Genomic DNA, 17,332 nt, shown 5'->3' on the forward strand with positions numbered 1-17,332 from the left:
ATTGACTAACTACAAACATAAAAACAATGTTTATCACTTGACTATTGTAGAACTGAACATTTAAGGATCGGAAAAATAAAAAGCTCAGGAATAGTGCTTTCAAAATATTTTTGTTTTCATTTTGCAATATCACTAAACTTGCAAAAGGGCAGAATATAAATAATACACAGTTAGATGAGCCCCCAGAAAAATACAAGGTCTCTAAGCAATTTTTTTCTTTATAAGTTGTTTTGTTCAATATAAGATATAAAAAGCACAAAGGAGGTGTGTATATTAATTTCATAGACTCCATGTCTAAATGATAAAATTTGTGACTGGCAAAAATTGTATCAAATAGACTTCTTAGGGAATCCTAGTTAACAAGGTTTGTGTTTCTTATTCAGAGTAACCTCCCACCAGCAATCAATGAACATCATCCTTTCTTTACTCTAGTTCCAGGAGAATATTGTGTTAATTCCATGGGTTAGCCAGTATATTGCAGAGAGCTTAGGCAAAATTTAAGTTATGTTCCTTGCCAACATGAAAATTTAAAATGTTGTTATCTATTTTTCACTGAGAAATTTCCCTTCATTCAACCCTGTTATAAGCTACCAAATAAATAATAAATCTGTCACAAAAGATTATTCAATAGAGCACTACTATTGTTCTGTCATAAGAATGCTGATTTTTTAAAATATACTTTTTATATTTGATAGTATTACAGATATCTCTCAAGAATTTAGTAACATTATTGGTATTTTTCTAATTCCCCAGAAACTTACCATGTGTATAGTACAGGGTTGTACAGAAGTAGGTTTACAGTTGTTTGTATAAAAAATAATACAATAATTAATACATGCTAATGCAAGAATGAGATCTGGGTTTCCCATACTCACAACTGTAAACCCACTTTTGCTCCACCCTGTATATATACTAGTAATTCACACCTTACTATTGTGCTATAAATAAAGGATGTTCTAGGAGTTGGTCCTTGGGGTATCCCTTTTATCTATATACTAGAGGCCCGGTGCATGAAATTCCTACACTGGCGCGGGGGTCGGGGGGGTGTTCCTCAGCCCGGCTTGTGCCCTCTTGCAGTCTGGGACCCCTCGGTGGATGTCCAACTGCCAGTTTTCTTTTGACTACTTTTAAGATGTTCTCTGCCTTTTCTTTTTTTTGTAGTTTCCCTCTAATCATCCAGATATTAATTTTCTTTCTCCTTACAGTCCTTGCAGTCTGGGACCCCTCAGGGGATGTCTTGGTAGCCAGGGAGGAGCCCAAATTGGGGCCAGGTGCCACGCCGCTTGCACTCATCCTGGCCCACTGTGCCTGCTGCTGCCACTCGGTTGTGCTGCTGTGGAGTCGAGAGAGGCTCCTGCCGCCACAGCTGTGCTCACCCACTGTGAGCCTGGTTTCTGGCTGAGCAACGCTCCCCCTGTAGGAGTGCACTGACCACCAGGGGGCAGTTCCTGAGTTGAGTGTCTGCCCCCTGGTGGTCAGTGTGCATCATAGTGACCAGTTGTTCCACCATAATGGTCGCTTAGGCTTTTATAAATATAGTAGAAGCCTGGTGCACAAAAATTTGTGCACTGGCGGCGGGGGTTTGGGGGAAGGTTCCTTCAGCCCAGCCTGTGCCCTCTCACAGTCTGGGATCCCTTGGGAGATAACCACCTGCTGGCTAAGGCCCACTCCCCTGGTGGCAGATGGCATGCCTGATCCCGTGGTGCCTGCCCCGTCTCCCCCGGTTGCACATGGCAGGCCCGGATCCCGCGCTGGGGCGGGCAGCGGCTGGGGATCGTGCTGCTGCCCGCCAGGGTGGGGAGACACAGCGAGATATGTCTGCAGTATGCAAATTTAACGGCCATCTTTGTTGGGTTAATTTGCATACTCTTCTGATTGGCTGATGAGTGTAGAGAAGGTACAGTCAATTAGCATCTTTGTCTTTTATTAGTGTAGACTAGGGGCCCAGTGCACAATTACATCGTGTGTGTGTAGGGTCCCCTAGGCCTGGCCTGCCATCAGGGCCATGTCTGCCACCCCCGCGACTCCTCGCATGCTCTATGCATGCTGCTGGCACTCCACAGCGATCTGCTGACGCTGCCAGCACCCCAGGGGGTGTGGGGAAAGGGCCCAAAAGGTGCTCCATGCACCTCCTGGTGACCGGTCATTTGGTTGTTATGGCATTACGGCTACTGGCCTTTTATAATATAGATAGATAGTCTTTTCCTAAGTACCCAATCCAGTCCAATCACCTCCAAATATCTCTTTCCTCCTAAACCTATACTTGGAAATACAACTCATTGACTTTTACTTTTGGATGTTCAATAGGCATCTGTGCCCTAATTTGGCCAAAGGAAAACACCTCACTCCAAAAAACAGTTCTGTTCGTAATTACAACATGCAAATATTCCAGTTGTCTGCATTTCAGCCTATGGCACTACAAACCTAGGAGCCCTTGATCCCTCACCTCCAGCAACCAATCTGTCATCATTGTTGTCTCCACTTCCAAGACATGTTCCAAATCTGTCCCTTTCTCTCCATTTCCATCACTGTCACCCTAGTCCATGTCACTGTTTCTATCTCACCTGGACCACTACAGTGGTAATTTATTTAGGTCTTGTCACTCCTTGGTTTAAAATTCTTTGCTTCATATTACACATAGAACCAAACCCAAACTTTTTGCTTTGGCAATAAGGTCCAATCTGATTTTATAATCTGACCCAACCCATAGTTGTGACAGCTCCTACCAGCAATTCATACCACCTTTTTTTCATTATTCTCTGGATACACTGGCCTTTTTATTTCTGTCCCTGTGAAACATCAAGCTCATTCCAATGACACTTAAGCAAAAACTTTTCATAGGTGTTTAGGATATGACCTTGTACTAGATACACACTTCTGAGGGTTATCATATGATTATTATGTAAATCACTAGAGGCCTGGTGCACAAATTCGTGTACCAGTAGGGTCCCTCGGCCTAGCCTGTGGGATTGGGCCAAAACTGGCTCTCCAACATCCCCCAAGGGGTCCTAGATTGCGAGAGGGTGCAGGCCAGGCCAAGGGACCACACTAGTGCATGACTGGGGCTGGGGAGGGACATGGGAGATTGGCCAGCTGGGGAGGGACCATGGGAGGGCTCCAGGGAGTGTCCAGCCCATCTCACTAAGGCCTGATCAGCAGGACCCCAGCAGCAAGCTAACCTACCAGTCAGAGAATCTGCCCCCTGGTGGTCAGTGCATGTCATAGCAAGCTGTTGAGTGGCATTAGCATATCATTAGCATATTACACTTTGATTGGTTGAACAGCTGACCATACACTTAGCATATTAGGTTTTTATTATATAGGATTGGTTCTCAAACTGGACTTTCCATTGAAACATCTCTGGAACTTTAAAAACGCTGATCTTTAGGCCCCATCTGAACAGAATCCAAATCTCTGGGAAGCAGCCAGGGCATTCATATTTCTAAAAGGCTTCAGACGTTTCTACATGCAGTTAAGGTTGACAACCCTGATATGTGATGTGTTCTCCTTCTCTGATTTTAACTGTATATTTACTTGACTTGAATTTTTTTGTTATTGTTAATATAGATCACATTTATATGTACTCCTATTTCAAGAAATGCTAAAAAAAAAGAGAAATCTTGACCAAGTAGGATGGCCTGTTCTTTACAGTAAATGATAATAAAAAAAGAAGGTGGTACTATAAAATACATGAAAAGGATCAGCTGTTATCATTCTATACTTTTTGATATCATGGAATACAATTAGATTTTTAAAAATATTTTTATTGATTTAAAAGATGAAGGGAAAGGAAGAGAGAGATAGAAACATCAATGTTGAGAGAGAATCATTGATCGGCTGCCTCCTGTATGCCCCTATCCTGCAACCTGGGCACGTGCCCTTGACCGGAATCGAACCTGGGACCCTTCAGTCCTCTATCCACTGAACCAAACCAGCTAGGGCCACAATTGGAGTTTAATAAGGAAATTTTTATGGTCTATCTTCTATTCTTGATCCTACTGTGCATTAAATTCCCAATCTCATACTTACATCACATAAAAGGATCCTACTGTTGACTTTGAGACTGAATGAACCTGTTTTAACATGACAAGAACTCACTGAAATTTGGTGGAATTCATGTTTCTTGCGAAAATCAATTTTTTCAGTATTTTAAGTTAGTTCAAGCGATTTTCAACTGGTGTGCTGCAAGAGTTTTTAAAACATATAATACCTGACTATTTACTCAGGGGCACTGGTGCCTCTTTTCCCTTAGATTGTCAAATTAAAGAATGATAACAGCCAACACAATAATATCTGTCTGGTGTGAATGAATCAAAATTATACCTATTTTTTGTCAAGGCAGCAAAAACTATAATATGTTTTTTATAATATATTTTTGGTGTGCCTCAGAATTTTAGTAATTGGTTCATGCGTGCCATGAGATGAAAAAGGATGAAAATAACTGAGATAGTTTATTCTTGGCAGCAATATAATTCTTGTGTCTAAGATAAGTTATTTAAAATAAGACTATAAAATACATCAGAAGACTTGGACATCAATTAGTTCATAAGCTACCTAAATATTTTTATATGAGTTTAGAAGAATCAAATATATGGATTAAATTTTCATTAAAATGAAGTAGGGATTTAAAATAAAGCAGAAAGCTTTAGAAAACTCAGTTTTATTTTCTCAGACCTTAACTTTTGAAAAATAGTTCAGACTTCTTACAAAACACCAAACGCTAAAGGGTATGTTTATGCCTAGAGAATTTTAATGATGTTATAAAAGCTAAGAATTGTCACCAAGGATGACTGATTAGGGATCTAGGGGAGCCAAGAGAACCTGTCTCTCACCCACCTTGAAAAAATCTGCATTTAGGCTTTATGACAGCATCTCATTCTTGCACTCCTAGGCTTTTTGTATCAATGGCAGTGGGCAGGACATACTATACAGGGACTATGACAAGCTAGAATTATGGCTGTCTGTTCCCAGTCTCTATAAGCCCATATACTGCCCAGCCCAATAGGATGATGAAGGGACAAGTTCTTTTAAGTGTCAGGCTTGTCTCTATCACTCCAGGAGAAAAGAAAGAACAGATAACTCAGTTAATTTTGTTCTTCATTTTTAAACTAACCGCAGGTGACAGAGAACCTCACAGAAAGGATTTGAGGTCCAGGTGTCCCCATAAAGCCTATGGAGGAGGCAGTGTGGCATAACTGAAAATGAGTAGTACAGATGGCCCTTGACTTCTGACAACCTGAATTAGAATCTTGCTTTGAACACTAAGTTTGTCGTCTAGGGAATAAGCAACCATTATTACAATAATCAATATTGAGATGATGGGTGAGAAAAGCTCTTGCTGACCCTTATGAGGAATAGAGTCTTGGGAAGTTAATAAGTGTGCATTGGCAAAAACTACCACAATCTGATGAAAATTTAGCAGCTACTACAGAATTGGAAAGCCCAAGAGCTCCCGGTATTAGTTCTTTGTTAAATAATAGCTCCCTTTTAAACTTGTGTAATGAAATGAACAAATTCAAGCATCATTCAGATCTTATCCTTCTATTGGTTTCATTATTTGTGTTATTGTGACATATGTTCAGAAATGCTTTTTGCAATTATGTGTAACCCCCTTCCTTTCTATGCATGGCCACAAAGCATAGAAATCCACAGGCTACACTGTGTTTAAACAGTTCTACTTTTTGTCTCTCTGTTTTTTTTGACAAGATAGCCTTTCATGAAGAGAAGGGAGAGTGAGTTAGAATAAGGGTTTCTTTCCTAGGGATGTAAAAAAGCAAAAAGAGAGAATCAAATAACCTTCAGAACTCTCTAGACAACAAACACAAGTTTGTTATAAAGCACTTTGAACCCTGTTCTATTGACTAAGGATAATAAGAAGACAATTTTAGGGAAATTAAAAAGTCCCAGTACAAAACTTTTATCTGATAGAAAACAATTTTTTAAAAAGTTAATAGCCTCATATCATCTCTTTGAGGGCCAGAGATCTCAGTGGGGGAGGAGGGTGTACATTCGTATTATAGTTGGTTATTCTGATATTGTGAATTAACCCATAAAAAAGAACACTTTTACAAATGAAGAATACTTAAACCTAGAATTGATGCCAACATTAATACCTTAAGTATTTCAATGTCTCATGGCCAAAGTTCCATATTTTAGCTACCTTAGCAAGAAAACTCCAAAAAATCAATTTGCATCTAAAAGCTCCTTCATGGAATTGGCTTGGTTTCGTGGCAAGCATCCCAGCTGGCTTAGAGGAGCAGAAGGAAGCCTGCTTCACAGAGGATTGTTTGGTCCCAGCTGAATAACCTGCTGGCATCTGTTGTTAGCAGAGTGGTAAGCAGATTATGGGTAAGCAGATATTAATATTCTGATCAAACATTTTAAAAACTCATACTGCCCATTTAAAAATATAACTGCACTACTCTTGGAGAAGTTATATTTATCATTCTGAAGCCACTTTTAACCTTAATTTCTACATATTCATAATCTTAAAATCTGCATCTATAGTTCATTTCCCAGAATCAAAACTTTTTCTCTTCACTGCCTTACTTAAACTGCAATGACTAAAATTCATGTGAATAAATGGATTTCCTGGATAATCTCAGTGGTTTTAAGACTTTACATTACAGTCTCTTCCTTCCCAGATTTCCTTTTGAAAAAGACAGTGCTGCAGTTCTCTTTGACCTCAGCTTCTATAAAAACCGAGCATAGCCTTGGCAACCATCCTGGAAAGACTTCTTGTTTCCTGAAGATCCATTGATTTAACAAATCTAGCAAACTTAAATAACAGAAGCTATGAAAGAGGCACTTGCAGTAAGCATACTGAAGCTATGAAGCAACAAAAGTTTACTTGACCACAAAAATTTCTCTAACACCATCTATCATGTAGATTATACAATTTAGCACAATAACAGGGAAAGCTATTAATTGGCATTAATTGAGGTCTGCAATACACATATAGGTCTTTAACAATCAACAGTTAAAACTACTGAGTTACCACAACTTATTTCTGGGTCCAGAGAGAAAATCGTTTTTATTTCTTATGCACTTACTAAATAAGGCCACTCTGTTGGAGAGAAAATGTGGAATAAACTTCTTATGATGATTACATTGAGTGTTGGAATAATCTGTAATCACTACTTCTAATTTGACCGAATAGGTTGATAAGGACCTAGTACTCAAGGAGATAGAGACTCTAGGCATCAACTGCCAGATGCTGTGATGCTGATGGGATGAAGTGCCTGCATGGGTGTAAGGTCAGAACATCTAGCAAACCACTTCTACACTTCTACAATGAGGGAAAAGGGGAGGAGCCCAGAGAAGGTAATGTCTCTCTTTTCACCTCTGGCATCTCTTTACTCTGTCCAGGGTTCATACCTTCTTCTTCTTTAGAACTCGTTTCTACCCCTGTGGTCACTGACCAACTCAGGAGATATAGTTGGAGCGATGAGACGCGACAAGGTCTAGAGACTTCACTCATGGTCAGCTCAGGGCCCTTCCAAGCACACTTACCCCAATTCCTGAAACATCTTCCAGAAGCTAGTACTTGGGGAAAGTGGTCCTAAATCTCACTCACACTGCCTAGTAACTCTTTTGTGCAGTAGGTACACTTTCCCTTAATGGGGCAGGTGTGATGTAGTGACTAACCAGATTTAAAGCCCCGGCTAGGGCTCTGAGAAGACTCAGACCACTCCCTACATCTGTGGCACCACAAGGAGATGGTTCCATGAAACACAAACAGAAATAAGGCCACAGTGTGCAGGCCAGGAGAGGTGATCCGGAGGGGGCTGGCATTCTGACTTAAGCAAGGGTTTTTAAGGATCTCTTGACTCTCAACAATCATCTCTTCTCTTCCTCTGGTTCACAGGCAATTGATTCCAAAAGGAAAACCCTCTTTTGTAACCTCAAAGTGAGAAGAGCCTGATCCACAGCAGGAGCTATAGTTGTGGGTAGTTACTTGCACCAACAAGGATCCACCTGTCCTTTCCCAAATCCTATGCACAAATGTCTAGTCTCCCAGAGTTTGGGATATGCTCCCTAGCCTTCTCTTCATTCTCCCTCCCACACACGCACTGGACATATTCCATGTGGAAAAGGCAACATTGGGAGAGGGGCAGCCCTCCTAGAGGGCCGCTTGGGCTGCTTACTCAATCACTCAGTGGGCTGAGGCAGCCAGCAGCCAGCCCAGATGAAGTGGCCCCTTTCAGCAAAGCTCGCCTGGGCACCTCTGCCCCGGCTCCCAGCCTCTCGCGCAGCACCCAGCCAGGCTATCAGTGCCGGCGCCAGGCAAAGCCTACACCCATAGGGCGCGCGGGGCAGCGGGCTGATGCTCTGGGACACGGGGAGGGTGTGCGCACGGCCAGCTGGACCCAGGCTCTGAACCCTGTAAAGGTAGGGGGTGGGGGCGTAAAGCGGCGGCTGGACTGTGGGCCTGAGCAGGGGACCGGGTTGCGTCTCCTCCCGCCCCCACGGGTGCGGAGTCTCGGGCACCGACCTGCCAGCCTTCTCTCCCGGACGGTTTTCCACAGTAGATCCCAGGCTCTGGCTGTCGAGTCCCTCAACTGCTCACTGATGGACCGCCTTAGCTGCGTTTGGAAAGGTTTCCGTTTGCTCGTCATTTTAGATCCGTCTTCATAACTACCAGCGGGCTCACCACCGCCACTCCCTCGTGGCCGCAGCTCAGACTCCAGGCGACTTGAGAGTCCAGACGCAGGACTCGGACTGAGGTCTCAGGATCCGCCGCCGGCGCGACACGGTGGGTGGGCGGCTGGTGCTGGCCCTGAACGCTGTGCCACAGAGCGCCCTGAGGTTCTACTCTGCGCTCCTTCAACCGCTCTACTCCCTTCCCACTTTCCCTGCTGTCGGCCAGCGCTCCTCCGCTTCCCTCGCTTCCTTTCCCTCCCTCTCTCTCCCAACTGTCTAGCGCCCCACTCCTTCCCAGAGAGCTCTGTGCCCCTCCCCCCTCCCTCGCCTAAACCTGACAGCCTGGTCCCAAGGACCCCACTTACGGAGTTCCCATTCCATTTTCAATATCATTCAGAGATCGGGGCTGTACCTTCTTCCTCCTATTTCTTGATAGTTTATATTTTTCGGTCTTAGAAACTTCCACCATCACAACCATACAAAAATGTTAAACCATGTCATAGCTATGCTATAATAACTCATCAAATTTTTCCTGAAATCGGAGGATATTATTAGAGTGTAGTATGGGTCCTCTAGTAAGTATTATATATAAATTTTTCCTGGATTCATCAATGAAATAATAATCTGGCTGCAATCTATAATCAAATTTAGATGGCTTAGAGAATCAAAATATAACCATAGTGTGGTCATTCTGTAGGAGGAGAATAACATATAAATATTAAGGTCAAACCATGGGGAACCTACAGAAAGTAAATTTCTATACTCTGGTAAAGCATTAAAATCTGTATGCACTTTGAAAAGTATTATGAAAAAGAACTAAATCTGAAAAAAGAATTTTAAGGTATGTTAGCCAATAACAGAAAGTGGGCTTATCTCTATAAATTAGCTTATTCCTGCAGGGAAGAGGGAGGAAATGTGCTGGCCCTTTAAAAAATCACTGAGGAGGTGGCTTGCCAGTTATTTTCCTGGGCTCCAAGCCTCACTCATAGGTGAAGTAAGCACTAGCTCAGACCCCAGAGTGACCTGCTGCTCTCAGGCTTTGCTTCTAAAGTTCTTGAAGAAATTAGAGAAAGTAATTATGACAATTGATGTATCTCAATGAAGTGATTAATTTACATCTTAACTTTTGTGAGAGAAGCTAAAATATTTCAAGAGAATTTCTGAATTATTTAATACAGTAAAATTGCTTAAATCTCATTTCTTTTTAAATGTCTTTGTACCAGACTGCCAAGTAAGGACCAAAGTTTACTTAGCTGTTTTGTCATTTTTGTATGTTGTTGTTTGTTGGTTTTTAAATTATAGGTGCTGCCCTGACCGGTTTGGCTCAGTGGATAGAGTGTTGGCCTGTGGACTCAAGGGTCCCGGGTTCGATTCCGGTCGGGGGCATGTGCCTTGGTTGCGGGCACATACCCAGTGTGGGGCGTGCAGGAGGCAGCTGATTGGTGTTTCTCTCTCGTCGATGTTTCTGACTCTCTGTCCCTCTCCCTTCCTCTCTGTAAAAAATCAATAAAATATATTTTTAAAAAATTATAGGTGCTCCATGTAAACTTTGAAAATTGAAGGAACTTATCCAATTCTTCCTCTATTATATAAATTACTACTGACTCGGGAGTAAAAATAGCTAGCTACCTGAAGAATTCCCTCTGCAGTTATATTTTTATTATCTTATTTTATTTTTATTCTGTTATTTTAAATATTCAAAAATTTTCACTAGTGGAACATTTCAGAATGAGTAATAATTGAGCTTTTATGTGCCACTCTGGTAAACCTTTGAAATTGTCAGTTATGAAGCAATAAGTCATAGATCAGAAATGGACTTGAAACTATGGCAGCCAGTTACAGACTAATCCAGATTGCTTTCTGGACTTGTGCCAAATACCCTTTTGATTACATCCTCTGTTCTGTACGCATGTTGTGGTAACAGACTGCTTTGCAAGGAACAAGATTTGTGTTATCTTGAAGTGACTGCTGTATAGTTTAACAACAAAATGCTTCACAATTGATTCCCAGGGAAGATGTGTATCTAACTTTTAAAATAAAGCATCTCTAATTGTATCAAACTGAGGCAATAGTTGTAATATTATATACACCAGGACTGATCAGCGAACTCTAAAAATCCTGAACCCCTATTATTTTCTATTTCAGTACATATTTTATATTCAGGAGCCACAGATTAGGGATTTTCCTTGTAAAACTAATTTGAAGAAAAATTCTGGCATTGCGAATTGGTTTAGTTCTGACTGGGAGGGTCAGGACTGCCTGAGAGAAGCCAGATGAAAGACTAAAGTGATATGCTCAGAACAGGTGCTGCCTGAGCAGCTTGTGCCATGATCTGGCTGCTGGTCCTGCTGGAGAAAATCTCACAGCTGTGCAGAGGCAGCCGCCACAGATGTAAGGCTTTCAAACCCAATGGAAACCTGGGAGTCTTTTATACAGGTCTTTAGACAGCAATCCACTCCCATTTTCTGCAAGCCCTGTTCCAAAGCCAAAGCTTAGGTAGGATCCCTCCCCTTCCTCCCAGGAGCCTTCACCTTGAGCAGATGACAGAACTGCTGACTTAGGAGGAAAGAAACCAGGCAACTCCTGACTCCTGCTACCTTCTTACCTTCTCTCCCATCACAGGGGAAGAGGTGTGTATCTCTTCTTACCCAAGACCCAGTCCCTGACCCTGAGTGCTCTGCTAACCATTTTTTTCTCATAAGGATTTTGCTACATCAGTTATTTCCTTTCTCTCCTATAGTCTAATCCCTCCCTCACATAGGCTCAATCCTTAAGTCTCAGCCTTCTTTAAACCGAACCAAAACCAAAGCAAAGGCAGCCACAACAAAGAATGCTGCCTCTACCCTGTATCTCTTGGGAAAGAAGTCTTCTCCTATCAACACTGCAATCTGGTTTCCCTCACTACATCATGGAAATGCATCTTGCCAAGGCCACCAATAATTTTCCGATTGCTAAATCTGATGGATATTCCAGCTGTTTTCCTTTCTGGAGCATGTGGATTATGGGACCCTGCTGATAATTTTCTTCCTCCTGACACTGCCTAGTCTCCTGTCAGGCTACACCCTCCCCTGGGTCTTCTCCTCACACCATGCTCCATATGGCCTCAGTGTCTGTCCTCATAGCTCCTCTTCTAATCCCTCAAATGATGACATCACCTGGGCTTCATTCCTCAGCCCGTTGGAGCCCCCCATTTTTCCTCATGCTTCAGCAGCTCTGGGTGACCATTTTCTTTCCCAAGGATTCAACCCTCACCTCTGAAAGCCAACTTGTTAAAAACAGAAGCATGTGTGCTCTTTATGTGGCTGGAGGCAGAGTTGATTTTGGCCATATTTCTACCCCTCAACACTACCTATATATAGTCTTGTATTGTGGATTAAATGAACCAGTTCACATGGCACAAATAAAGGATTCAATCAATGCTTCCATCAATACTATTATTATCACATCACCATCCTATCCAAATCTTCCCTGAGTCCCTACAAGGGGCCTTCCCTGAGTCCCCTCATAGAATCCAGTTTAATTTCTTTATAGAATTTATCATTCCTGCATATTTATTTATTTACTTATTTATTTGTCTGTCTCCCAGGCCAACCTTGAACATTGTGAGAGCAGAGGCCTTGTCTGTCTGATTAATCAGTATGTCACCTAGAACAACAGTCCCTGACTGTCTTGCTCAATAAAAACTTGTAGAACAAATGAATGATTGTGTTCTAATGCCATATCGTTTGCCTTACTAATGGATATTTCTAAAATGTTCCATCTAAACCTACTCTTCTTTTTCTATTCATATATTACCCAAATGATGCTGCCACCCATCTAGTGTCCAAATTAGAAATTTAGAAGACATTCTAAAATCCAAAATCCTTTACATTGCTTTAATCTTTTTCTGTTTCTCCATCTCCATAGTTACTGGTTTAGTTCAGGTTTTCTTCTTTGCTCTATTGATTTCAGCATAATGAGATTTACATAAAAACTATTGCTCTCTGTTGGTCCATGCACTCAAGGGCTGTGTGTTTGATTCCCAGTCAAGAGCACGTACCTGGGCTGCAGGTTCGATCCCAGGCCAGGTTGGGGCAACTACAGGGGGCTACCAATCAATGCGTCTCTCTCACATCCATGTTTCTCTCTCTCTCTCTCTCTCTCTCTCTCTCTCTCTCTCTCTCTCTCTCCTCTCAACCCCTCTCTTTCTTTTCTCTCCCTCCTCCCTCCCTTCCACTCTCTCTAAATATCAATGGAAAAAATATCTTGGGTGAGGATTAACAACAACCAAAAACTATTGCTCTCACTGAACTCTAGTCCTTATTCATTCCCTTTAATTGAACATCTGAGTTTTTCCTTCACTCATCCTTCAAGATTCAACTCAGATTTCACCTCCTCCTGAAAACCTTCCACAAATCCTGGTGGCTGGATTGCTCCTCCTCTCTTGTGTTTCTGAGCACCTTGGGCCTGCCTCTGGAGGAGCATTTATCACGGAGCACCTTGGGTATTTGTTTTCCTCTCAGCCACCCCACCAGTCCTGAGTTTATCCAGCTGGGGCTAGTACTTTTATTTCTGAATCCTTGGTGCCTTTTTCAGTGAACAGAGCATAAAGGATTATTTACTGACTAAATGAATATTTCACTACAGTTTGGATAGTTATTACTACAGTATGCTTCTTGGTGTAAATGTAAATTTAAATTATGCTATGGTATCAATTAACTATCATCCTCTCTTCTCATATAAAGTTTAAATTTAAATATATAATTAATAAATATTTATGATTATAGTTTTTAAACACATAAAATTATAAATAGAAACATTAAAATCACCTGTAATATTACCAGGAAGAAGGAGCTGATAACATTTGAAAAATTTCCTTTTCATTTTTTTCTTTACATATTTAAAAAAATTTGGACTGCCAAAACCGGTTTGGCTCAGTGGATAGAGCGTCGGCTTGCGGACTGAAAGGTCCCAGGTTCGATTCCGGTCAAGGGCATGTACCTGGGTTGCGGGCACATCTCCAGTAGGAGATGTGCAGGAGGCAGCTGATCGATGTTTCTCTCTCATCGATGTTTCTGACTCTCTATCTCTCTCCCTTCCTCTCTGTAAAAAATCAATAAAATATATTTAAAAAAAAAAAAAAAAAATTTGGACTAAATTTTATACCAAATTTTGAAATTTGTTTTCACTTAGCATTAGATTGTGAGCACTTTCTGAATTTATTAAGTTATCTTTTAAAATATAATTTTAATAAATATATGCAATTCTGCTGGATAGACATACCATCATTTATTTTGAAACTTTCATAATTTTGGACATTTCATTTCAAATTTCTGAAATTATAAATAACATTGTGATGAACCTTTGGCAAGTAGAAAAAATACATTTTTTTCTTTCTCCTTTTCTTAATGCTATATAATTAAGACCCATCACCACTGCACCCACAGCAACCACACACAATGAGCAGCATTTATCACTCATCTACCTACACATATGAACTCTAATGACTTTGCAATTCTATTAACTTTTATGTCTTCTACTCACCCTCCTGTGTTCAATGCCATGTGTACTCTCACTCTTTACATCAAGAATGGAGAAGCACAGTCTACTGTCCACTTGCTGAGTATTTTGTTGTTGGAAGCCTTTGCTTAAGAAAATAATCCAGTTTCTAACTATGCCAGGTCAGCAACCTTTGCCAGGAGCCTATGGTTATGGTCTATTATTTTGTGTTGTTTTCAGCTTTACTCTAGGAAACTGACTTCCCTGTTACATTTCCTTTTACTGCATGACAGAAGGATAAAGAGCTCACCGGGACTCTTTCCAGGCATGTTCCCTCCCTAAGACAATTATTCCTTCAGTGCTCCCTCAGGCTACATTTCAGGTTCTTATTGTTGGAGATTGTGAAATAAAATTTCATATTATTTATTTATTCATAAAAAATGTTCATGAAAGTTCTGGAGAAGCTAGCTTTTCATGTGGGTTCTCAGGTCAAAGAAACAAATCTGTGCCAGTCACACCAGGTATGTCTTAGTGTCCTGTTTTAATCATACTCTAAATCTGCCAATCTTCTATTGCTAACAGGTCAGATAGCTTTTTGGGTTTTGCTCTGTTAATTAAAATATTTTTGAGCCCCATTCTGTCGAGTAACACTCCCTCCACATTCTGCGTGGAGTAGGGTTCGGTATCTGAAAGAGGAGCCGCGCAACAAATGAGAGAGAAATGACATGAGATAATTTTGCAATATTGGGGGACCAGGAAGGCAAGTCCCGAAGGACTTCCACCAATGCTCAGGCCACTCCAATCTTTTATTGATCTGGAGTAGCCCTTAGGGTAAGGAGATTTCAATGACACAGATCAGCAGACAATTTCCAGGAATATACAAAGTATCAAATTAGCTCATCAATAGATTTCCAGGAATAGGCAGAGTATCTGATTAACAATAATCAACAAGGATCTACATAAGTATCTAAGGAATTAAGTGAACTAAGGTGGGGATGCTTCAACTATTATTACCTAAATTAACTGGGTGGTTCCTAGATTAACTGGGTGGTGCACAGTTCTGAAGTGGCCTTCCTTATCTCTTGTTATGGCCTTCACTTTGAGGTCTATTTTGTCCGATATAAGTATTGCTACCCCAGCTTTCTTTTCCTTTCCATTTGCCTGAAAGATATTTTTCCATCCTTTCAATTTCAGTCTCTGCGAGTCCCTTCTAATGAGGTGGGTTTCTTGTAGACAGCAGATGTATGGGTCATGATTTTTTATCCATTCAGCCACTAGATGTCTTTTGGTTGGAGCATTTAGTCTGTTTACGTTTAAAGTTATTATTGAAAGGTACTTGTTTGTAGCCATTTCTTTTTTTGTGTGGCTGTTTTCTTTCTGAGCTTTTTATTTCTTATTTTTATACCAGTCCCTTTAGCATGCCTTGCATTGCTGGCTTGGTGGTGATGAACTCCCTTAGTCTTTTTTTGTCTGTGAAGCTTCTTATTTCCCCTTCAAGTTTGAATGATAGCCTTGCTGGATAGAGTATTCTTGGATTCAGTCCTTTGCTTTGCATCACTTTGTAAATTTCTGTCCATTCTTTTCTGGCCTGATGTGTTTCTGTTGAGAAATCATTTGACAATCTAATGGGAGATCCCTTGTATGTAACTTTCCTTCTCTATCTTGCAGCGTGTAAGATTCTCTCTTTGTCCTGAACATTTGCCATGGTAATTATGATGTGTCTTAGTGTGGGTCTTTTTGGGTTCACCTTGTTTGGGACTCTCTGGGCTTGTGTGACTTTTTTCTTCCCCCCCTCAGGGAAGTTTTCTGATATTATTTCTTCTAATAGGTTTTCTAATCCTTGTTCATCCTTCTGTTGTTCTGGTACCCCTATTATTCGTATGTTGTTTCGTTTCATGTTGTCCCAAAGCTCCCTTAGGCTCTCCTCCTGTCTTTTAATTTTTTTCTCCAATTGCAGTTCAGTTTGGGTGTGTTTTGCTTCCTTGTCTTCTAATTCACTAATTCGGTCCTCTGCTTCTCCTAGTCTACTGTTGATACTTTCAATGGAGTTTTTCATTGCAGCTATATCACTCTTTATTTCTTCTTGGGTCTTACTTAAGTTGTTGATTTTTTCATCTGTTTCTTCTAGCTTCTTGCAGAGGTTGTCGATTTTTTCCTCCATCCGGTTTATGCACTCTAGGACCCTTATTCTGAATTCTTTTTCTGTCATGTTGCATGCCTCTGTATTACTGAGCTGCTTTTCTGGAGAGTCTTCCTTCTCTTTCCTTTGGGGGTTTCTTTGTCTACCCATGTTTGATCTCACTGACATATCTAGACATTGAGTCGTTCAGTGGTTGCTCCCTTGGTGGCAGTGACTCCTTGGTCTGTGGTTGCTCTTCGGGCGGTTGCGGTAGCAGCTGCTCTTCAGTTGGCAGCAGCTCCTCTGGTGGGTGCTGTTCACAGCTGTGGTGGCTCTTCTGGCTGTTGGGGTGAGGTTTCACGTACAGCTGCTGTTCCTCAGCAGAAGGTGTTGGTGCTCAGGAGGTTGCTGTTGCTTGGATCTGCTGCATTGAGTTAAAGGCACAAAATACAACACAACAAGGTACCACGTACCAGGCACTATACACAAATATATTCACGATATTAATAACCCCAAATAAAGGTGACCACCTGAATTAAGAGAATTAGGGGATAAGGAAGAAGGAAGAGAAAAAGATAAAAGAGAAAAAAGAAAAGAAGAGTAGGGACCAAAAAAAGGAGTGCAAAAATGAAATTGGGAAAAAGGAGGGGGGAAAATAAAAGCGGGAAAAGAAAAGAAAAGAAAAAAAAAGAGCGAAAAGAGAGAATGAAGTGGAAGAGGGGAGGAGACTTATTTTATATGAGGAGAATACTCCTATAGAACAGCTTTTAATCCCAACAAATTCCAGCAACAGCTCCCTGGAGATGAATGCAAACTAGAAACAACCAATAATATAATGATGAAAATAGAATGGAGAACACTAATCCCAAAATAAAATAAAGAGAAAATAAAATGGCACTTTAAAAAAAAATGGTAAAATGGTAGCAGTAATAATACTGGGTAAAAATAAGAAGGTAGTAATTAAAAGGGTAAAATCAGGTGATGGAAAAAAGAAGAAAGAGAAAAAAAAAGAAAAGAAAAAGAAAAAAAAAGAAGAAAAAATTGGTTTCTTAGTTAAAAGGTGAAAAAAGAAAAAAAAAATTGCAGTAGAGA

General features: G+C 40.9%; 1 protein-coding gene across 1 annotated transcript in view; it reads right to left on the reverse strand.

Annotated features, from left to right (window-relative positions):
- The window catches only part of STARD13 (StAR related lipid transfer domain containing 13), a gene marked incomplete at its 5' end in the record, with an annotated part of 302,915 nt that extends 294,297 nt beyond the window's left edge, over positions 1–8,618 (reverse strand). Inside the window, one exon of the mRNA XM_081083033.1 lies at positions 8,495–8,618. Within this exon, the coding sequence (XP_080939159.1) occupies positions 8,495–8,618 (124 nt within the window). The remainder of the gene's footprint in view (positions 1–8,494) is intronic.
- Between the last annotated feature and the right edge of the window lie 8,714 nt (positions 8,619–17,332).

The sequence above is a fragment of the Myotis nattereri genome, assembly GCF_964212035.1.
Source record: "Myotis nattereri genome assembly, chromosome: 2".
NCBI lineage: Eukaryota > Metazoa > Chordata > Mammalia > Chiroptera > Vespertilionidae > Myotis > Myotis nattereri.